At 51.1% G+C, this 24074-nt stretch overlaps 1 protein-coding gene across 14 annotated transcripts in view; it reads right to left on the reverse strand.

The window, feature by feature from the left end:
- MYOCD (myocardin) overlaps positions 1–24074 on the reverse strand; it is a 260871-nt gene that overhangs the window by 30599 nt on the left and 206198 nt on the right. The window contains exon 1 of one of the 14 annotated variants that reach the window (XM_054221825.1): positions 8288–8663. The exons of 12 other annotated variants lie outside the window; for them this stretch is intronic. In XM_054221825.1, the coding sequence (XP_054077800.1) occupies positions 8288–8342 (55 nt within the window). In that variant the 5' untranslated portion in view covers positions 8343–8663. Of the gene's footprint in view, positions 1–8287; positions 8664–24074 lie in introns of those variants that run through there. One more of the 14 variants, XM_054221834.1, reaches the window with a different exon arrangement.

Raw genomic sequence — 24074 nt, forward strand, 5'->3', positions numbered from 1 at the left:
AGCCCTTCCTAGAAGACAAATAATTTAGCGGCCTCAGGGTGCAATCAGCTGTCAGCCAGGCCTGTTTAGAGGAAAAGATGTTACAAATTCCCTTGAAGCATAGCTTGGAAGTTGATGATGATTTCCAGTGTGGTGGCTATAAGATATAGCATCTGCCTTGATGCAAGAAGTGCTGAAAACGTATGGAGGTTTCACTGCCATAGCTCTGCCTTTGCTTGGATGCTGCGTGCACTCAGGACCCCAGATTTCCCACGTCCTACTGCCTGCCAGCAAACAGTGCACAACCCAGGGGAGCCAACCCTACCACAGCTGGTCCATGCTCCAGCAGCAGCCTCTCCTTTGCCTCCTGCGCTAAGCTCTGCTGATAGACCATCACAGAGGGGGCCTGATATTACTTAATGGTAACTTTGTGCAGGGAGAAAAAGTCTCCAAATTGCTTTTCATGCTGACAGGTATAAAGACTGTGACCCAGCAGTGACAGAAGCTGTTCTGAGCGCGAGAGCTAAGCTCTACCATGGGTGAGCGGCTATGGGCAGGCCATGCAACCTCCCCCAGACACGTGGTTCTTCTTGGGCCATGCTGAGCTTACAAACTTCCTGGCCTATTCTTAAACCACAGGGCAAAGAGGAAAAGTTTATCCAGCCTTGCCTGTTCAGGGCAAACTGACAGAAAATGTGAGGACAGGCGTGTGCAGACGCCGGCCATTTCCAGGAGCAGCCCAGGCTCAATGGTGGAAACAGTGATTTCAGCCACTGAATATTCATCCATCTCTGGACCCCCTCATGCAGCAGGATGCATGCCTTAACTTCCAAATATCATCTCTATGAACTTCCAAATCCTGTTGCAAACCATCTGAAGAAGCGCAGCTGTGGACAGCATCAGACAATAAGACTGAACATCCCTGCAGGAAGAAGTAAAGCAGCCACCACTTTCGTCAGTCTCCAAGTCAGTGCTGCAGCCTGCAGCTCAGCTCCAGGCTTGCACCTTTCCCTTACAACCAAAAATGCCTAAAAGCAGGGCTGGAGGAGCCCCTGGCACCATCCCAATGACCGCCACTTAGGTGTTTCTTGAAGGGGACTTGAAATCTGTTGAAGTTGTATCTGACCCCAGCTGCATTCCTGTTCTCTTCCTTCGCAACCTGTCTGGAAGCCTGAGCTCTGAGTGCTGCCGGTGACTCACTTTGAGGATGCTGTCACCCACCACGTACGGGAATCATTTTTTTCCCGAATATTCTTATTTTTCAAGGAAACTGCTTTGCTAACACTTCAGAGGAACTGTTTTGTTAAAAAGATTGATGGCTAGAGTACTGCTGGTGGGACAGTCTTGGTCCCACACTCCCAGCATCCTTGTTCCCTGTCTGCACCAGCTTGGATGGAGAGAAGACCTAGATGACCTTTAAAGGTCCCTTCCAACCCAAACTATTCTAAGTACTCCCAAGGGAGCAGTCAGGCACACTGGTCACCCTGTGGTGCCAAGCTGTGCTGGCACCATCAGCTGCCATCAGCTGAGAGACAGCCTTGCTTTCAGCAAACCTGCTCTCTCCTATGGCACCCCATGATGAGAAATCCCTCCCTAGATGATGCAGGGCCTGTCACAGCTATTCCAGCAATTTTGCCCGTGAACTTTTTTCTGCTAGAAATACTCCTCTCTTCTATGCTAACGCCATCTCATTTAGTGATACAGCTTCCAGAAGCATCCTCTGCAGTGGGGCTGTGTCATCGGTGCAGTGAAGACCTCCTGGTGTCAGTCATGGCTTGCTCTGGTGGCCCAAGCTCTGAGCACTGTCCATGACTCACAGTCATGACTCATCCTCGTCCCAAGGAGTTGACCTCAGAGCTTTAGGAAGCTAAGAGGATAGCTTGGGCCTTGCCTGGCCTGGTGATGCACTGGGAAAGACATGAGCAAATCCTCCCTCCACCCCAGCAGCAGGCAGACCTGGCCTTCTGCTTCAATCTGTGGGGGCACTTTGGGTCCAGTGCTCTGCAGCTGGACGGGATGGGACTTTTTTATCACCTGCATCAGAGCATCCCCATTCTGGGGCATTGCCAAAGCACTCATAGCACCTTCCTCTCTTTGGGGAACTGGCTTTAACAGCAGAGGGGGCTGAGCAGCACTGAGGCACATTGCCCAGGGAGGTGGGGAAACTGCTCTTCTCGCAGGGTTCAGGACCAGGGCAGGTAGGCAAAGCCATGGCTGACCTGACCTACTGTTGGTGATGGTCTGTATCCAAGAAGCTGGCTGGATCAGAGCTCGCCCCTTCCCACCAACACTTATGTAGCAGCCAGAGCAGGTTCCCTGGAAACTCTGAGGCTGCATGAGGCTTTCTCAGCATTCAGGTCAGGCTCACAGCTGAGACAAGCTGCCCAGGTGGAGCTGCAGATCCGTTGCTGCTTCTTGACTTCAGACCCACCATCTGACAGACCCTCTGGGAGTGGGAGTCACTGAGGCAGAGGCTCTACTGCTTCAACTCTTCCCAGCTCTCTTGTGTGGTTTCAGGTGAAATTCCAATAATTGCTGGTTTTCTCCCTGCCTGGTCCGTGCCAGCACCTTTGCTCTGGTTGGGAGCCACATTCACAACCAGTGCAATTGCTGTGCTCTCATCTTCCTCTGAAATAAGTCACCGCTGTTACCAGAACTGATGGTTGGGCAGTTGCCTGCTGATCCCTGCACCTCGTGCTGCTTCCCGGTGCTCCTGGGCTGTGCAGTGAAGGGGACCAGCAGAAGCACCACCTTATACAAGTTTGGCCGAAGTGCATGACCATGATGGGAGTCAGCAGTTTGACAAACAGCTGAAGCTGTCACTGCCACTAAGAAGAGCAGCAGCAAGTCACTGTCCCCTCTGCCAGCCACCCCAGCAGCTCATTCTTGCCCTTTGTGGCCCAAAGTTGGGGTTTTAGGAGCATGAGTGCAGCTGAATGGTGCACAGGACAGGGGCTGCTCTGCTGGGCCAGTGGGGAGCTGGCTGCAAATGAGGAACGAGGTGATGGGGAGGAGGGACTCCTGTTTTCAACAGCAGCAGCTTTGTTGCATGTCAAACGGCAGCTGAGCAAATGTGAAACACGTGTTTGTCCATGGCCGTGGTGTGTACCAGAGGAACCCTGTGACTCGCCCCTGCTCACACACTGGCTGGCAGAGGACGGCCCTGTTTGGGACTCAGCCTCCCTTGAAGGGCAGAACTGCTGCCTGCTTTGGGACTGTCTTTACAGGTGATGTCTGAGGCTTTCTTACGCCAGCATGCCAGGGGGAGAGAAGCTGCCCAGGGGGAGACACATGTGGGATCCTTCGACAATCCCAAGGTCCCAGCAGGGCAGGAGCAGGGCTGGCTCCGTGGCAGGGTGCCTTTGTGTTGCTTGTGGCCTTCTCGGGGCTGTGGCTGTTTCTCGCAGCATTGTCAAAGCAGGACGTCCACAGGGCAGGGCAGCCAAGAGCAGTGGTGCTCTGTCCTGGCTGAGCAACAGGCTGACACCAAGCTCCTGATGTGGGGTCTGTACTTGTGTGAATTAATGCGGAGTCACCCTGAGGTGGGTGACAAGCCAGCCAAAGTCCTGGGTGCCACCACCGGCAGGGTGAAGCACTGGTCCAGCAGAGCATCGTAGGATGCTTTTCTGGAGCTGCTGTTTTGCAAAAACACCTTGGCCGGGCTCTGTCCCGAGCCCCTCCATGGCTCTTGGCCCACCTACTCTGCTGATGGCCAGGTGCCACAAAGGGATTTCTCTGTAGCATCACATCTCCAGGCCCAAGTTATCCTCTGACAACATGGCCCTTGTGAGACCCGTGTGAGCAGAGATGAAGCTCAGCCAGCCACAGCCCAGCTGAAAATGGCACCACTCAGCCAGGAGAGCCGTGGAAAGCCCTGGTCAGTCCTCTCCTGGCTGGGCACTGCCTCGGAGGGGTCCCAGCCACACCACCTTTACCTCTGCCCACTTCAGAGGTGGGAACGTTTTACCTTCTCCAAGGCAGATGTGCTACGAATTTGTGTGTTACCCAGGAGGCTGCTCTGCACCAAAAATCTCATCTACATTGGTGAGAATGACGTCGCTAAACCGACATCCGGGCCTGCAGGTGCCTTGGAAGAGACATAGAACCACCAGTAAGGATCCCAGACCACCACAGGTCACTACTGAAAAACAACCAGCTGTGAAATCCTTCCAAGAGCTGTGTCCATCATAATGTGCAACCCCAGCCTCGCCGCGGTCTGGAGAGCAGGCTGTCACCAGCCCTCCTTAGAGTCATCCCTTCAGCATCCCTTCAGCATCCCTGTGAGCACCTCATCCATCCTTGTCCTCAAGCAGTGAGGCACATTTCAATCTGTGCTATAACACATGCCTGACTGACAGAGAAACACGCCTGTCAGGTAAAACACCAAGGTGTAAGATGCTGGAAACACAAAACCAAGCACAAACCGATCTATATCAAGGCAGCGTTTTACAAAAACACCATGAAATCACAAAACAGTCACCAGTTACAGAGGCCATGGTTTGAACGCACGCACCAGTTGTGAACTGTATGAGTTCATGATCTGAGAACAAACACATGCACCCGCTTTATCTTTGGACACTGGGAAAATGAAAATAAAGGTTCTGCCAAAATGCCTGGCCTAACACCCTACCAAGAAAGACCTACTCTCTTCTGCCTTTATTAACCTGCTGATTTTGGTCCAAATCCCTCTCTCTGTCACAGGCAGACAGACTAAATTCCTCCCCCACCTCAGCCAGCTTCATTCAAGCCCTATGTGCAAGCAGGAATCCTTTGCTCCGTGTAGCCAGGCAAGTTTTCTCTGCAAATTCACACCCATGTGTCCACAATTAGGCCTGGATATTACCCCATGCCAAGCCACGCAGGGCCATATTTAGAGTGTTAAACTTTCACTTCTCACTGATTATCTGAACTACCACTGATGTTATGCAGGTGTTGGCCTTGGAAACTCTCTTTCCATGTCGCCGGACAGAAAAGGTCAGTGTTAAGGCTAAGTCTGCGTTTGCCAGCTTTCTTTGCTCTGTCCGATGACAACGCTTCTCTGCTGCTGGCGTACAATTGGTTTGTATTCAAAGCGGGAGATCGCTTCACAGAAATGATCGTCTCTGGGAAGAGTTAAATATGTTTCTGGAACAGCCCTTAGATGTCCTAGTTGATTTAGTGCAATCCCATTGATAATTGGAGCACATGGGATAGCATGGCAGGCTTGAATTCCTGCAAAATTTGTCAGGATGACCTCAGATCAGTATATTTATCTTTGGCAAAACAGACAAAATAAACATGCTCACAAATCCTCGAGGAAGGGGAGGGGGAACCTGAAGGCCTGCAGCATGTTGGTGATTTGGTCTGTCTCCTATGGGGTGGTTCCTGGTGCCCTGCGCTGGGGTGGCTACCATCTCTCCACAGTTCACGGCTATGCTGGTCCTTCACTGTGGACCACTGGAGAGAGAAGAGCAGGAGAAAACCCTGTGGGAGTCAAGGGAGGGTTGCTGGGGACTGTGTGACAAAGCCGCTGCCTCCACCAGATCAGCCTTTCCCAGGCAAACTCTTTCTTTTTATTGTTACTGACGCTGCCAGATGGAAGTAAGAAACTGGAAAGCTGACCCTTGAGCCACTCTAGGAGGGACACCTACGTGCCATCATCTTCTAGTTGTCACCTCCTTGCCCCACTTTCTGCCTGCTGTGTGCCACAGAGATTAAAGGGATTCTGGGATGAGGAAACAACAAGCAAGTAATATATCTCTAGCACCCTTTAACACACACATAGCTCTTCCAGCTGCCCAGTGTGTGCAAGCCATGGAGAGACAGCAAAAATTTAGTTATTAAGATTTACCTCAGCCCTCATTAACGCTGGCCTGGAATCCTTCAACAGGGATTCAGACTCATCATGATTCACAGAGCACAGCTAATCCTTCCCAAACCTGGGGAGCAAGCAGAGCCTCACACCTGCCAGCGCAAGACCATTTCCAAAGCAACGGGGCATCGTGGAGCGCAGCTCCTCAGGGCTTGGCGTTACAGGGCCTGATCCCTCCTGGTGCGTCCGTCACTTGCTGCGTGCAAGCGGCGCGGCTGTCCGCGGACACTGCTGCTGTCTGTCAGCGCACCACAGCCCTAAGCCATGCAGAGGGGGGTCGTGCAGGACGATGGGTTGTTTGAGATGTTCATCCCTCCGCCGAGCGAATGGGGGACAGTAAATCAGAGCTCTGCACCTCCTGCCATCCTTGTGGGGTTTACATCTCCCGAAGTCTGCACAGGGAGCAGAGACACCACAGGAAACGCTGCCCCATAGAGACTTTGCACATAAAGGAGATTTGAGCACTTCAGCCATCGCATGTTAGCTTTTCTTCTCTACGTTACTAAAAATCCAGCACAAATTGAAAGCAGCACTGTGATTTGTTTGTGTTCCTCAGCATCCCTCCTTCCTCCCCTGTCCCACAGATAGCGATGACCAGGGTTGCGCTGTGGCCATGTCCCACATTACCTGCGGCGGTCCCAGCAGTGGGGACAGCGAGATGCAGACACACATTTGGGATTTTGGCAAGCCCGCCTCAAACAGAAGAAATAGGCAGAGAAATCTTGTCAAACGGGAAACCTATCTTTCACCAGGCAACAGTGAGGGATGGCAGCTGTGGGAATAAGTCATGAACCAAAGAATGCCCTGCAAATTGACTGCCCTAGAAATGCTGAAAGGCACAAGAATTTATGGATGCAAAGACCCACCAAGTTTACTTTTACTGGAGAATCATTTGAAAAATATGTTTAGAGATCCCATTGTTGGTTCTATAATAAAGCCAGCTTACAAATAAACCAGAAATGAGGCTTAAAAACAATACTGGTTCATTTGAAAAGAATGCAGGGACATGTAGCAGAGCCCATCCTCCTCTGTCAGAAAGGTGGCAGTGTTGCTTTGTAGTTGCTGGAGGAATTGTTACAGACCGAGGTTTTTTTTCAAATGAACAGCAATGTACCATAATATACCAACAAAATCTAAGGAATGACTTAATCTAATGAAATGTAAGATCAGAGCGATATGGAAACCACACCAAAGCCCTGGACCCGAGTTGTGTATAATTCAGCCAGACTAGGACACTTGTGTTTGCACACACACTCTTGGGTTTTCAACCAACTGCCAACTTTGTATTTGCTGAGAAAACAAAGTTTAAGTTGACCACCCAGCTATCTAAGAGATCCTGATAACACCACTCATGTCTACCATCTGTATCATAAATCTCTAATTTCATTATCTGCAATGCACAAGGAGGCAAAAACACACACGGCGTGGGTGACATGCCAGACCTGCTGCATGTTCCAACGTGACTGCCCCGTCCGGTTTTACAGCGTCCCATACGGCACACACAGCTGGTTTGCCTGAACATCCTCACAGATAACATTCCCGGGAAGAACCTCACCGCCGGGAAGGTCAGAGAAAGCTCCTCGACAACATTTTTTGACATTACCATTACCATTAATATTACAGTATGTTATGTTCATTTAAAAAATTACAAGTAAAGATACCCACTCACAAACGCGGCATACTTACTATAAATAAAGCCAGTGAATAAAGGCATGAATATCCAGCAGAGGGTCTGATTTAGAAGTGACTGTCCCATAGTTCACCTTCACTCACCTTCACTCGCGCTGAGCGTCCTCTGAGAAGCCCCTTACCGGTGCTTCCCCTAACTTACGAGACGGAGGCATGTTTGACTTGCAAACCCTCCGAGAGTGGCAATCAATTGTGTGGCTCTGGTTTTATTTCTCTGATGATGTCACTTTAAATACTTTTCATGTTCCATTTGTTATTTTTACTTCTAAAAATGACGCATTTCTTCAAATTCATTTTTCTCCAATTAGTCACAACTTAATGGAACAAAGTCAGCTGCCTGCATGGCAGAGAGCGTCAGGCCCATCCTCACTGCGATTATTACAGAACGGACCCACACGAGCACCTGGAATATTCGGATGGCGTTAGGTACCTTGTTTATCCCAGATGCCCTTTTGGCTTCCTGCCTTTATCCTCTGCATCAGGGCCAGGGCAGGAGACCTGGGAACTGCAGTTTTACCAAAATAAACCACAGACATAAACCGAAGACAATGAAAAACCAGGAGGAAAAAAAAAAAAAATCAACCGAGAGGAAAGAAGATGCGTTTCTCCACTTGCGGAACAGCCTCTGTAAGAGCAAAGCTGTGACAGCTCTACGACCCCCTGAATATTTTGCTCACATGCTTCTTCCACACATTTAATGCAAAACAGTCTGTGGCTACGGCTTGCTGGAGAGAGAAGTTTTAAGAGAAATCTCGAGGTTTCCCCTACCTGATCTGAACTTGCTCCGAATCAGCAAGGAGTGCTCAGACCCCAGGAGTGTCATGGTGACTCGGGGACCGGATCCAGACGCCCCTCACTTAAACCATTAACTTCCTCCACAGGGAAAAGCCGACCAGACCACGGCTAGTGCTCAGCATTCATCCAGCTCTCCTGGACTCTCTGGGTGCTTTTACAGCTGGCTGGCAAGAAGCAGCAAGTGGCTTTGAGAGATTTGGTCCCATCCAGCACTGACCCTCCACAGACACCGACTGCTGCCCCTGGGCTGTGTTGAACTAATTAACGTGGAGCTGGTGAGAGCCTCCTCCTGCCCGGAGTTTACTACCAGCAGCTGGGTGTCCTGGCTGATGTCATCGTCTAGCGGGGAGCAGCGACTATCGGAAAGGGTCTTAGCAAAGACAGAAGTTTGATATCTGATACTAATTACTACCGGCCGGTACGCAGCCAATCAGGGCGCTCCCCGTCTGGGCTGACTTTGGGAACTGCTTGGAAATATCAACAGAGTGAAGGCTTAACTCTTTGCAGCGTGGTGCGAGGCTGGCCCCCCAGACCCCGGCTCCTGCACCGGGGCGGCCAGTGTGGGTCTAGGGTTTGTGTGACCCTAAGACGAAGGAAGGGCTGCGGTCAGGGCAAGTGTCCCGGGCCAAGGGGACGGCTGGGTGCAGGTCCTGAGTGCCGTGTTGGATGCCCTTCCCATCAGGGAGCCAGAGGACGCGGCTACTCAGCAAACGGGGCTGTGGCTGCGGCTGCTGCTGCCCCTCGCCCAGGGAATTTGAGTGCTGGCGCACAGAGCAGGCAGTGCCTGGGCTGCACAGAGCCCCAACCGCGCCGGGAAGATGGCAGCGAGCACAGGGGCGCTCAGGTGTCTCGTCTCCGCGACCCTCCTGCAGCGTAGGCATGCCCAAAACTGCGCTGCTCCGTGCACACCTTTGTCAGTACGTGACTGCATCCACAGTATTATCCACTTGAGATGCTTATGTTCGCCGTGGCTCAGGTAGGATATGGTGCAGGCACTTGGAACACGCCTTCTTGTTCTGCTATACACAGACACTCAGAATAACGCCAAATATACAAGGCAGGGCTAAATCTTGCCTTAAAGTTTCCTGCGCTGCAGATGAGCACGAGGAGGCTGGGCACATGGAGGAGCGTAGGATGGTGCTGCAGCGGAGGACGCTTCTCCACCGACCAAGCATCCTCTCAGAGAAGAAAAACTTTTTGCAAACACGCAAAGTAAAGAGATATAGATCCTTTGAGGGTGTCTGCCCCCGCAAGCCCACGTCGGGTTCACTTGAGGTGAGTGGAAAGAAATGAACTGATGGCACCTTTTACCTTGTAACAAGTCAAGCTAAGTCAAGGACAGGTCTCAGCTTCCCCAACACATGCGTCTCACCTAGGAAGCTGCCTAAATTCCCGCTAGATAATAAACACCCACCTGAAAACTCCCTCAGACCTGGTTTGAGGTTTTGTTGGGTTTTTTGGTTGGTTGGGTTTTTTTTTGTTTTCTTTTGATGTTTTTTTTTTCCGTTTTTTTTTTTTTTTTTTTTTAAATCCTGTGGTTTCTGGGAAATCCTCTTAAACATTTTGGCTTCTTGATAGGAATTTCAGGGCTTCCAGACTTGTAGGCCCATGGTGCCAGAGACCTTAGAAACCTGGTATCCCCAGAAGGTCTGATTCCAGCAGTGCCCCAGTTACAGCTGAGAAGTGCTGGGGTCCCTCACCCCCATGTAGCCCATGCAAGGAGGCTGTCCTGAGATGAGCACTCTCCCCGTCACGGGCTGGACATGGGATTTCCTGATATCCACTGATGAAGTGGATATTCCTTAAGGTCTGATGAGGAAGAGGTTATTGAAATAAATTAATCTCCAAGCATTAATCTGAGTCAGTAAACACAGTTTACTGCAGTGCCCAGCAAGGTGGTCAGGAGGCTTGTTCCTTAGTAATTTTTCCTAATGTTTAGTCAGCTATGTTTGAAATGTCTAATGGACTTCTTATAAGTAACCCTGTCCTGAAACAAATGCCACCATTTAGCAGAACCACACCATGAGCAGCTCAAGGACAAGAAAGGACTCATCGATCCCCACAGTCTCCAACTGCAGTTTCTTGTCCTTTGCAAACTCCTCTGTGATTTACTGCCTCTGCCGGCCAAAGCCCCACTCAGGTGTCCCTCCTCCCTTTGGAGCCTGCTGGTTCCTAATGTCTTCTCCATCATGCATTAGGGGGACCCACCTGCAGAGGCTCTGGCCCTACAGCGCTTCATGTTCTCGACCTGTCCCTTCACCCCTTCAGGACTATCTGCAGATGTGATGGAGAGGTCCCTGGTTCCACATCAGCCATGACAGTATACACGTCACCCAGCAGCCCAGAGGAAGTGTCTCCAGGACTTTTTCACTCCAAGGCTACATCTTCCTGTGAGAATGAGTGGTGCTTCCTCAGTCCCCTCTTGCTGCTACTTCAGTGGTTCGTGTTTGTGTCGTTTTCTGCCTGCAAGTTACCATCTCCAGTCTTTTGAGTTCAGTGGAAGAGGGGTGGAGTGCAAGGGAGACACTGCACAGTGTGATCCTACTTGGGGTAAATGTCCCTGTGGCAGCAGAAGGCCATCAGTGGGGATGGCTTAGGACCAGCAAGGTGAGGTGAGCTGCCCAAAGCGCACAGCACCTCATGTGCTGATCTCATCCTGGATCTGACCATCTGCCCCTTCAGGATTATCTGCAGATGTGATGGATGGGCACATGAGCTCCAGGTCTGATACCAAATGCTTGGAGGATGCTGGCAGGACAGGCCTAGACCCTGCTGCAAGGCACTCTGCTCGGTGGGCTTCTCCCATCTCCTCCACCACCGGCACCTTGTCTCTGCTGAGACTCGTGCACAGAAGAGGACTTGTTGAAAGACCCCACATCAAGGATGAGGACAGCATAGGAGCCTTCTGGTCCCCTAAAGCCCTTGAGTATCATAGTCTTCCTTCTTTCATGGTGATGCATTGCACACCTAAATGACAAATGAAGACAAAGGCTTTCCTTTTTTTCCTAGCATGGAGTACTAAAATGATTAGTGGGTGAGATGGATACAGGCTGCGGTCTCATAGTGTTTCTGGGCAGTCTAGAAGTGCCTCTAAAGCAGTGAATAAAACAGAACCAATCAAAAAAATCAGGTTTTGACTTTCAGAAAATTTTTCACATGGTCCCACACAAGTGCGGTGAAACCTCAGAATTGTTCCAAAGCAGGTATTGTGATGAGTCAAAATCAGGAATACACAAGAAAAAGTAGAAATGTTGGGCAATGATCAACAGGGAAAAAGGGCAAGCACTACATTTATTATTCCTTTAGATGGGGTAGGGGCTGCAAAATGTGCAGCTGAAAAAGTAAACAGGTTAGTAAAATCTCAGAGTGAACAAGAAATTGGTGTGTGGTCTGTCTCAACTGGGGAGGATGGCCAGACAGCAGCAGATGGAGTCTATTTGATGTGGATAAATTCCTTAGTTTCATGACAGAATGGAGGATGAACCCTGCAAACTCCCCAAGCGCAGAAGCCTGGGAGAAGGAGTCATGCAAAGATCACAGGTTCCTTGAGCTTGAGTCACTGTGAGTGTACAGAGGCTAAGTGGACAAGATGGTATCTACGCTTCAGAAGAAAGCTTTCTACTTTCTTGTTTGGTGACTGTTCACCCAGATTGAAGTGTGGTGTGATTTAGCGGGCACATCCTTGTCGGTAATTTGCTAGGGATGTACACGGTGTCCCACCTGGGTGATGTGACCTCCATTTTGATGGGATGCCTTTATTCCTTCCTCCCTACTCTTTTCTCAGGACTTTTTATTAACCTGCAGGCGATTCCTGAGCAGTTAGTTCCTCTGGAGAGCACGTATCATACCAGCACTGCATATGGGAGGCTGTGCTGGCCATGTATCTCGGGGTGTGTAGGTAGCTCTTCACTAGCTGAAGGAGTGAGCCTGCTTCTGTCTGAGCACATTTACACCAGATGTTTAGCTGTGTGAGGCACCTAAGCATCCCCTCACACAGCGTGAGTTTCTCAGTGCCAGGGTTTGCTCCCAAGAGTTGTCAGGGCTTGTCCTGAACGCCAGTGCCTGTGCAGGACTGCTGCCGTTATGGCTTTGCTCCCTCTTCCCTACCAGTACAAGGCTGTGAGGGAATGGATGAGACTGTTGCAGCTTTCCTTAATTCCTTTTTCTTGTCAGCCACAGACTGTTGGCCACTGATATTCCTTCCCTTGAATGCCCAGATCCCCAAAATCAGCATTGGCACTCTGCTGAATTACACCAAAAATGAAAGGGAAGAGCAGGAAGACTGAAGTGTCGAACAAGGGGCTCAAACTGCTGCATACGATCTCATCTAAAAACTCACCTCCTGGTTAAACCGGAATTTTCTTAGGGAGGCTGAGGAGAACTCTATATCAGTACAAACAACATCTCAATATGATCTTGCTTATCTGGCACTTCTCTCCATATAGTTCCCTGTCCAGGTGGTGTTGGAGCCAGCACTCTGAGACCACTGAGGTGCTCTTCTGAGAAGGCTATAGAAACTGTACCGGTCACTTTGGCAGCCCCTAGACATGGGTCTGTCATTTCTCAAGTCTGAAGAGACCCCAGTCTCTCTTCCTTGAGTGCTAATGCTGGTCTCTTGACTGTGGAGCTGCACAGACTGGCTGTTTCTCTTCCCCATTCTGTGCATTATTTACTTTTATTGATGATGAATCTCATCGGATTGAGGAGGAACTTCTTTGCTGTGGGGGTGGCAGAGCCCTGGCACAGGCTGCCCCGAGGGGTGGGGGAGTCTCCATCTCTGGAGACATTCCAAACCCGCCTGGAGGCGTTCCTGTGCCACCTGCTGTGGGTGACCCTGCTCTGGCAGGGGGTTGGAGTGGGTGATCTCCAGAGGTCCCTGCCAACCCTATGATTCTATGATTCTATGATTCTTACCGTCTGGTTGCATCAGGCCCTGGTAAGTGCCATCTCAGTGGCATTTGCCTACTTGAACTTGCCACTGCCTGCCAGGGGACAGGACAAGAGGTAACAGGCACAAACTTGATCATAGGAATTTCCACCTCAACATGAGGAGGAACTTCTTTGCTGTGAGGGTGGCAGAGCCCTGGCACAGGCTGCCCCGAGAGGTGGTGGAGTCTCCATCTCTGGAGACATTCCAAACCCACCTGGACGCGTTCCTGTGCCACCTGCTCTGGGTGACCCTGCTCTGGCCGGGGGTTGGAGTGGGTGATCTCCAGAGGTCCCTGCCAACCCTACCATTCTGTGATTCTGTGGATGTTTCATCTTTCAGGCATTCAGCATGGAGAGAGCATTCTGCAACTCTTTGCAGGAAGTTTTACTTCTAACTGTTTTAGTCATTTTGAATCATCAGCCGTTTTCCCTAATGTTTCTGCTGAGGAGCCCTCTGCCAGCACATGTTCCTTTGGCACTCCACAAACTACCTCACTCAGATGGGAAAAATGGCCGTTTATTCTTATATTTAACAAGTTATTAGTCCCTGGAAGGCTCTTCCTCTTCCCACCTACAAGATTTGAGCTAGAGATGTTTGAGGAGAAATCTCATTAAAAGTTTGGTGGAAATCCACAGCCACTGTATTCTTTCACCCACTCTTATCTGTACTGTCAGTGAACTTTCAAGGAGCCTTGAGCAATTGGTGGGCTTGATAACCCTCATACATAGAATTCCTCCATATTTCTGCTACATCTATTCAACAAATTTCCAATCTGGAATGAACATCTATTCATTTTCAGTTCCTTGGATCCTCACTGGAGTCTATTGTAAAAATGAGCATCAGATTTAGCACTCTTCTCCACCCATGACAGATAAGGATGTTGGGTCGCACACTGTGCTTAGCAGCAGAGACGTGTTCCTTTGAATATTTCAGAGTTCTGCAGTCCTCCGGGATGACCAGGTCCCAGAGATTTGTTACTACTCATTTGACAAATTTCTTCTAAAATCACTTCTGATGGTACTTCAACAACTCCTTAATCACAGTCGCAGGAAAGACAGACCCCAGCACACTACTGGCCCTGGAGATGTTGTCACCTGGCCACCATCCTTTCCACCTCTTCCTCTTCTGTTGGTGCTTGCAATGGCTGTTCCTTTCTCCTCGTGATGCCTTAGATAGTGTGCCAGTTGTTCATCCCAAATGAGGGCAATGCCCTGCCCTTATCAAGCCAGGTAAGTAGGGTTAGGTAAGTTATACGGGTGCTTAGGGGAGAAGCAGGCCAGTTCCTGAGCTCCACCAGGCAACCTACATTAACTGAAACACAGTGTGCTATGTACCGCTCTGTTTAATGCAGAGATAAGCCTGTGATGGAATTAAGTGATAATGAAGAAAACCATTTAGTCAGATTGTTAAACAATGCCTGAGTCTGGTTGGGCCAGGAGAAACTTCTCCTGCCGCCTTGTGAACACTGTACACATGCTGTACCCACTGAGGTACCTCCACGGGGAGCAATGCCACAGGTCTGGCTTGGGTCTTGCAAACTGCTGCCTCTCCCTGCTAGGGCAGGTGTGGGAAGGGATCAGGCAGACATGGGCTCTGGTGGGAGGCTTCCCCAGGCTTCTGAGGTGGTGAAGATTCAAAGTCCCATGATGCTGATACCGGGACAGGCTCTCATGTCTCCTTTCCAAAACTGAATGGCCACAAACTATGCCCTGTAAAACCACGCCACTGACAAAGGCTGAGAGTTCAGAACAGTTGAATGACATTTTCTTCTCCTCCTCTCCCTCCCTCCTTCTCCCTTTCCTCCTCCAGGAAACACCAGTGTCCAAAGCTTGCAAGCTCTAGGTTCAATGGCCATGCTTGTTTTTCAGGAGGTGATGCAACCTCTAAGACAAGACTTGTCTCCACAAATGACTCAACTGCTGAATTCACAATTCAGAGCTGGTGTTTCCCTGTGCTGGTCATTAGATGAGAGTCAGCCCTGCCCACATGTATTCTTGATGTCCTCAGGAAACAGAGGTAAGCTGTCTCCCATAACCCTCAGACTAGAGGCAAGGAGGACAGGCGCTGAGATCACACCACAGATACTGATCCATTTGCCTGGAGGCTATCTGCCTTAGAAAGCCCAGAAATAGTAAAACCCTCCACAAGTTCCTCATGCGTTTCCAGAGTTCACACTGCCCAGCCCTCATGTGTCTTGGATGTCTGCCACCAAGCTGCTGTGCTGCACCACAGTCACTGTTCAGCTCTGAAAAGGGCAGGCATCACGACCAGTTGACACCTTTTGTTGGAAGATGAAACAGGCAGGTAGGTACCAAAGACTGCGAAGACCAGCATTGCTCCCCGTTCTCCTGTTTCCAGCGCTGCTATAGGCATCTCTGCTGTTAAATAGGGTCATATCGATGGCAGCGAGTGAAGGAGTGAGCCTTAAATACCAGAATAAATTAGTCATGGTAGGGAATTCCTTTGAACTGAGAAGTCACACCCCAGAGCCATAAGGATATCAGCTCTGTGTTGCTCACCAGATACCAGGAAGCAGCCCCTTCTAATCTTCCAGCACACTCTATTGTTTATGATACTGATTTATTTTAAAGCAGATTGTTTGTTTCTATGTAGATTTGCATCTGTGGGAAAAAAGACCCAAATGAGCTGAAGTTTCTGTGAGATCCCTCTGGGGACTTGGAGGGGTCAGCGTGTGACACAGTGTCTGTGCCACAGAAGGCCAGACTCCAGCAGGTCTCAGGGCTGGTAGAGCCAGCGCCTGAGGGAGGGATGTCTCCCAGGCCCCGAGGACTGCACTGCCAGGTGAGGCTGGGGTCTGTCTCCTGCCCTCTCAGCCTTGTGCCTGGCCCACTGCTCTGCCATTTGCTTTCTTGTTGCACAGGAGATCCAGGTCTGCACCAGGGAAGACCTGCCCTTTTGCCCATGTACTCCAGCTGCTGCTGGTGTTGATGCCAGCACACTGTATTTATCAGCATTGTCAACACCAAACCCCTGAGTTCAGAAACCTGAATTCACTGCAAGACTTAGCGTTGGATGTAATGCCAAGTAAAAGGTCTCATAAAGAGTTTGCAATTGTCCAAGAAAACAGTTTTTACTCAAACCTAGTATCCTACCAGACACATCTGCTCAGACTGTCCTCTCCTGTAGGAATAAGCCCAATTTGCCTTTGGATTCTTTTCTCTAGCACGTGGCAGCGCCATTTGGAGAAAAGCTCTCCTGCCATGGCCTTATTTCTTGCATCTCCACAGCATGCTCTGGGAAGACAAATCTGACGGGCTGAAGTCATGACCCTGACTCTCCCCACCCCGCGTGTAGGCTAGTGATAATTTGCTGCGTGCTTGTGTAGCTGTGCTGGCGAAGGTCCCATGGGGACATACAGCTGTACTGGCACAGAGCTCTGTGCTGAACATCCCCAGGCTGGTATAACTCTGAATCCTGAAGGAGGAGGAAGGCTGGAGAGAGATTTGCCTTTACAATTATGTCTCTCAGGAGGAGCGCAATCTTTCATTAATAACCAGTACAGCTGCAATAAACTGGGTACAGGGCAGGCGTTACAGGAAAGCCAGTAGCTGAGGCTCACAAGGAGCTCTGGACATCCTTTGAAGATACCTACTACCAGGATGTCATCACCCTGATAGAAAGTGGAAGAAGAAATCTTTCCCCGAGGGAGGCTTTTACAATGGGCCAGCTGAACTGCCCATTAATGGGTCCCAATGATGGAGACATGGATCACTGCAGTCATCTGAAGTTAGGGCAAATACGAATCTCCTCAGACGCTCAGACACTGCTCAGCAGCAGTGTCTCCATCACTGTGAAGCAGAGGTGGTCTCTGGGGAACAACTCGGAATGATCCTAGCTTGGTCTTAGCTCAGGACTTAGCACAAAGTGTGGTATTTCTTTGGTCAGGAAGCTGTGAGCATCGATGATTGAACACAACCCAGTCCCGGGGACAGGACAAGAGGTAACAGGCACAAACTTGACCATAGGAAGTTCCACCTCAACATGAGGAGGAACTTGTTTGCTGTGAGGGTGGCAGAGCCCTGGCACAGGCTGCCCCGAGAGGTGGGGGAGTCTCTGTCTCTGGAGACATCCCAAACCCGCCTGGAGGCGTTCCTGTGCCACCTGCTCTGGGTGACCCTGCTCTGGCCGGGGGTTGGAGTGGGTGATCTCCAGAGGTCCCTTCCAACCCTATGATTCTATGATTCTATGATTCTATGATTCTTACCGTCTGGTTGCATCAGGCCCTGGTAAGCGCCATCACAGTGGCATTTGCCTACTTGAACTTGCCACTGCCTGCCAGGTGCTTGACTGATCTGCCACCTCCCTATCTCCTCATAGAGCTCGAGGGCAAGAATTTATGGTGGAGATGTCACGAGCTCTTCCCTTTCAGACAGCAGACAGGCCTTATTGAATTCAAGCTGTGAACTATTTATGACAGTGCTGCAAGCGTCCAAGCAAGGTCCCTTAATTTATGAAGGTCCAGAAGATATTATGCAATTGACAACACGAACACAAAAATACTTCTGCACTTTACTAAAGCTACTATTAAGCTGCCTGATGTTTTCATCATAATATTTACTTCTTTGTAAATACGCTAAATTCTCCAATCCCAATTCAAAACAGAGAGATCAGAGAATGCAAATAGGGAGATGACATAGCTGTTTAAAGATTATGTAAAATGTTTTTTACTAGCATAAATATTTGATTGTAAAACTCTGCCTGTTGTGTTTACTGAGCGGCGATGCGTAGTGGGCGCAGGGAACTGCCGCAGCCGGGCACGGTGGTGGAGGCTGCCCCGTGTCCCTGCCCGGCCCTTCCCACTCATGGTCCAGGCCACGGGGACGGTGGGTGCACTGACAGCCGTCCCCGTCTCGCTGGCTCCGGGCAGGGGGCAGAGCTGGGAACTCACTCCTGACACACCGACCGGTCCTTGGGCAGCGGTGGCTGCAGCCACCCCATCATCTCCCGGAGTCGAGGGCAGGGTAGATCAGAGGGGGTGAAGGAAGGGTTAAAGGCTCACAGTCTCAGCCTGGTTTGAGGCCGGGGAGGTCAGCGGGAGGGGTGACACTCTCGATGGGGACGCTGGCTTGAGCACAGCTCTCAGGTCAAGCGGGCTGCTCTGGCAGGAGTTCAAAGCACTCGGGGACCTTCTCTGTCCACGCAGAGCAGGGGGAAGGGCCAGGCTAGACATGGCCCGTGTTTTCCAGAGGCAGCAGTGATCTGGTCTGTGGATGGAGGATGCCAAGAGCTGCCTCCTGACTCATGATCTTGGAGGGACACCAAGGTCAGGGGCTGCCCTCGGCGGGGGGTCAGGCCCAGCAGCACTGTGTGTCCTGAGCACGCCCCTGGTATGGACCCACGGGCGGTGGAGGGTCTTGCCCCCGTGTCCCTGTGGGGAAGAGGACTGTGGACGGGCTTTGCTGATTCCCCGCGGGCATAACTGAGGGAGGAGGATGCTGAGAGGGACAGTGCATTTCTGCGTTTCACAGCCGGGGCAGGCGAATTACTATTTTAATCCACTGGAGATGACGTTTTGGGGATGGTTTACCAATGGAGCCGGGCAGGGACAGCAGAATCTGGTGACTTGCTGCCCTCAGGGGACTTCTCTAGCACCCACGGCTGCTCTGATGTCTCGGCCACAAGCAGGGTGCTCGCAGGTGCTGAGCTCCCCTTGCAGCAGTGCCTGGGGAAAGCCTCAAATGCTGCACCTCAGGAAAGCAGTGACTTACTCCCTCCGTCCCACAGGTGCCTCGTGCACGGTGCAAACCAAGCCTGCGGTTGGCTGCTTGTGTCCTTCCTCCTGCATCCCTCAAGCTTTTCCTCCTTCTCCCCCACCCTTTAGCAGACAGCCACAGAGGTCACCCCAGGAAAGACTCCACGCACACCTTCACATCCCCAGACCATGCTGTAGATACGCCCTACGTGCTGCCTGGGCCGCAGGTTGACTGCATGTTCCTGAATGGATCTCATGGTGAACAAGACGGTTGCTGCACGCAGCAGCTGCTCGGCTCTCCTGCCTTTAATGCCAGCCAAATGTGCACCCACTTTGGTCAACCCTCACCCTGCCCCAGCCTGGGCAGTACCCGTCCCAGCAGCATCAGTGCTCAGGAGCCTCTACCAAAGCATGGGAAGGGGAAGGCTGTGAGGTCTCTACAAGCAGGGCTTCCTAGCCAGCCAGTCTTGTGCAAGCAGCTGTGGGACCAATATTGAGAGCAACAAGGAGCACGTGAGCCTCCAACCGGAGCTGGTTGGCTACGCTTTGTAGCCTTTGGCTGTTTGCTGGATGGCCAGTGCAGGCAGGAAGGGTTTCTTGCACCTGGCCTGGCTGCTCCAAGCTCTGTTGGCTTGGTGGCTGTCTGCAAATGAGGGAGCAAAGCAATGGCAGTGTCGGCGTCACCTGCAGAGCCTTGCTGACCAGATGACACGCTTTGTTGTCCTGTGTCCCACCCTCACCCTCTGCTCACTGTTTTCAGAGAGGTAATCAGCAACACGCAGGTGGCCAGAGGGGCTGCACAAATCCTGCTAGTCCATGTGAGAGACTCGGTAACCAAGCAGTGCAGAAGCCATCGGGCTGACAGACCCAAGGAGGACGTGCCTGAGCAGGGCAGTGCACCCCGGGCCCTGGCCGCAGAGTGTCCTGGCTTCTGTTCCCTCTGCAGTGGGACTTTGGGCAAGTCACGTCTCCTTTCAGTTTCCTTATCTCTAAATGGTGGTAATGAGGCTAACCCCTTCCTAGAGCTCTTGGAAATCTCCCACCGAGCAGGGCCAGATAAGAGCTGTATTGTTGTAAGCCCTGCAGCAGCTCCAAAGCTTGAGGTTTCACTACAAAGCAGCCTATCAAGCCCTACCTCTGCTCCAACGATGGAGGAGAGAGGTAACGAATTGAACATTTCCATCCACATCCCTCCCTCCTGCCCACTAAACTGTCTCGACACAGCCACTTGTTTTGTGGTTCAGCCCTAAATATGGAGCATGTTTTTGGGGATGGGGTGTGAGAGGCACTGCTGAGCGATACGAAGCAGAGCTGGGCCCAGGTTAGTGGTGAGCAGAGCTAAAGCCCCAGATATATATCGGATGGGCTGGGAGCATTATGTATTTCTGGAATGCCTTCTGGTCTTTATTAAAATGAAACCACAGCCAGCCCAAGAGAGCTCATCGCCCAGGCACGGGGCCAAGTATAAGTTACTTCTACAAATATTTATTTAACCATATCAATGACAAACTCTTTTGTATAAATGTTTTTATTTAATCATAATTTACCAATTATTTTAAATCAATTGTTTGCCTGGTTTCTAAACACTAATCAAGAGGCTTGCATTAGCATTACTCAGGCGGATTAGATGCATTATTTCACTGAAGCCTGTGCCATTGCTTGCCTGCCTTGGCCATGGAAGAGGGTGCAGATGCATCCCAAATTTCTCTCAAACTGTCAGATTCCTGGAGGACCATGCCTGCGGCATTGCCAGCCCTCCCCACCCAGGTGACCTCTGGGCTCAGAGGAGTTCATCAGGCACAGGGACACACAGACCCTGATCCCACCCGAGCCCTTCGGAACAGGACTTTCTTCTGGTCTCCCTTGGCTAATGCTCCTTGCTCTCATGGAGATGCTGGCCCTGTCACAGGTGCTTCAGGTGCCCTGCCCTGCCACTGCTTACCCCTCACGCCTGAGCCTGGACCTCGCACCGCTGTAAGGGAGGCTACTCAGTGTCCCCTCAGCCCAGAGTATCTGGCAGGAATAGGTGCGTGTGGCCATGGTGGTTTGGGGAAGAACAGGAGCCCATGGATGAAAGTGTCTGTCTCTGGTGTCCAGCACCCTGCGCCCAGCCCTCTGAGCTCCCTCACCTCCTCAGGAGCATCCTGGAAGTCCCCCAGCTCCCAGGCACCATTTACCCCAGCTCCCTCCCACATGGACCTTCTCCAGCCCAATTCTCCCACCTCCGCTCCTGAGCTTAGATAATGCTTAAAAACACAGAATATGCAACTTCTGCAGAGCTTTGTCTCCTCCAAAGCACTGGGAGATGTGGCGAGGGCACGGTCTGCACCCAGCAGAGCTGCTGGGGAGACGGACGCTGCCGGGGTCCCTGGAGCCGGCCACTGTGGCCTCTGGCTGGCCCACCTTCGGGGAGCAGCTGGTCCTGCACCGCCGCGGAGACGCGAGGCAAGAGCAGGAATCTGCTCCTTGCGATCTGCCCGCGTTGTTTATTTATATGATTTCAGGCTGCTACTGTCTTGCACCTTGGCCGGCTGCTCGGCAGCGCCTGGTGTAAGTGCCGGGGCTGCGGGGAGTTCTCGGTTTGCGCACGTTCACCGTCGGCGGCGTGCGAGCTGCCGGCTTCCCGAGAGCACCGATTCCCCGCAGCCCTCCCCGGGGCAGCTTTCGTCCTGCTGCAGAAATCCCCCCCCCGCCGCCTTTCACCGGTGGCCGTTTAATCAGAAAGGGGAGCCGTGTTGCCGTGAAGCCGGGGGTGGTGGTTAATCCTGGTTACAGCAGCCTCCGCAAGCCCCCCGCTTCAATCAGTTGAGGCTGCTCAAGCAGGAGAGAAAGTAGAAGCTTTGAAATTCTCCCAGATGGGGAGGGATACGGAGGTGCCAAGGTTGGCAAAACACAGATCTGGAGATGAATAACCTGAGCACAGACCCTGTTACAGCCCTGCGGCAGAGACGCAAAACTTCCAGAAAATTTCTTCCGAGATAATAAAACCCAAATAAACACAAAGAGAAAACAGGACAAGTTTGATGTAACCGTGGGACTTAACCTACTATGTTAAAGATTATGAAAATAGAAATCAATGCTAGCTATAACCTCTTAACATTTAAGTATAGGTTTGTTTTTTTCTGAATGATGAGAAATAGAGCCGCTGCTAGAGCCCGAGCAGCACTGTGCTTCAGAGCTCATAGCTGTGTGTCCCTGGAGTCCTACCTCTACAGTGAGAAAACATTGAAGCAATGGTAATTGGGAGCTTCCTGCTGTTGACTTGTAAACAAACAGGGAAGTTATTTGGAGAGGGGTTTGAAATGCTGTGTAAACACAGACCTAACGCTGTGATGCAATGAAGAGGAAACTCTTGGAAATAAAATCATTTCACACACTGCTCTAAAAAGCCTTTTCCTGTCCATTCTGAGGGAAAATGAACCAAAAAGGAGGTATCTCTCCTTGTTCTTTACAATATCCTATTTCTTACAAATCTGGTTTTAGAAATTAACTTCCCCCCTGCTCCTTGAAAGTATTGAGGGATTTTTCCGAGCTTCATGTCTGGATGAGAAGGAGGAGAGGCTGTGAGAACCCCACACCTGACCCCCGCTGGTGCGATTCCTCCCTGTGCTGGTGGGATGTGGCAGAACTGGGGCAAGCCGGGGCTGCCTTTAACCCCCCGCTCCGTTGCAAGCAGCAAGGCTGCTGTTCTGAGAGCGCCTCATTCATCCTTCCCAACCTGACTCTCTAAAAATTAGATGCAGAGTTCAGCTTTTAGGTGTCCTGCCCAGGCAAAGGACAGAAGCAGGTGCTGGCAGAGGGCCATCTGCTCTGCTTATCTTCCACCCTGAGCTCAGACTGGGAGGAACTGGTCCTTGGAGGAAATGCTCTCTTTCCATCAAGCAGAGGGGAAGCTTAGATGACAGCCAAGACTAGATTCTAACTTCCAGATAACTGACGTGAGAGGAGATGAATCCCACCAGACGTGGCCGAGGGCAAAGGGCAGAGAGGACGGCTGCTCACTGGGCAGCACGGAAAGACGAGCGTGGAGGGAATGGACTTGTGGGGGCCAGAGAGATTCCTGGTGAAGTGAGAGCAGTGCGGCGGCAGGGTAGGAAAAGAGCAGATGTGAATTCCTGGGAGACAGAGACGCGAGCAGTACTGAATAGTGACACTAGAAAGCATGCACGATGGGCCAGGAAAACCTGGTAGGACGGGCCAGGAAAACCTGGTAGGACAAAGCAACTTAAGTGCCGGGGTTGAACACTGGAGCCCTGCCCTTACATTCCTCTCTCCAGTCCTCTTCCAAAACCCTTCAGATGTGGAGCTCTTGCCAACTCGTACCCCATTAGTTGGGACAAGATGGCAAATATCATCTTTTTATGTCTGTGTGAGGGATGGATTCCTGGTAGTGGTTCAGCCTGATCTTATCACTGGCAGAAGCATTTACTGTTTACTGTACAATTACAACCTAAATTGTGCCGTCTAATGTCAGTTCTTTTTGTGGGCATGGCACAGAGAGGACAACATTGGGGGTCTTTATGTGGCAATGTGATGGTGGAAGGGGATGTGAGCTTGGTGAATAGATAGCAGGATGTTGAAAACAGACCAAAGCGGCTTCCCTGAAATGTCACTCTTGTCCTATGTGGTGCTGTGGGCCCAGCACATCTCCGTCAGTCTGGCCTGTGTGCCAGATGTCAGTGGGATGGCGAGGCTCTGCTGGAGTCTGTGCCAGCTGTACAGCAAATCCGGAGTGTCCTGTACCATGCGAGATGCCGTCAGTCTGTCTAATGAATTTGGGTCTTCTGGCAAAAGGCCTCGGAAAGTGATCCCAGGTGTTCTTCGCATGGGATAATACTAATAACACATGTTGGGGCTGTTCACATCCAAGGTATGACAAGCCTTTCTACAATGCATCCAGGTACAGTCAGAGGGCTCCTACGGGGAAATGTCACAGGCTGCAAAACGTGACACTTTTTTCTTGACGAAGCTCACAAGCAAAATAATGTGAAGATCACTGAGGACAGTGAGGTTCTTGGTCCACTGCAACGTCTAAATTTCTGCAGTGATGATGACCACAGGACCAGATGGTCCAAAGGGACAAAAGAGTTTGAAGCCACCGTAAGAAAAAGAAACTG

Source organism: Rissa tridactyla, chromosome 15 (genome assembly GCF_028500815.1).
Source record: "Rissa tridactyla isolate bRisTri1 chromosome 15, bRisTri1.patW.cur.20221130, whole genome shotgun sequence".
In the NCBI taxonomy this organism is placed as follows: Eukaryota; Metazoa; Chordata; class Aves; order Charadriiformes; family Laridae; genus Rissa; species Rissa tridactyla.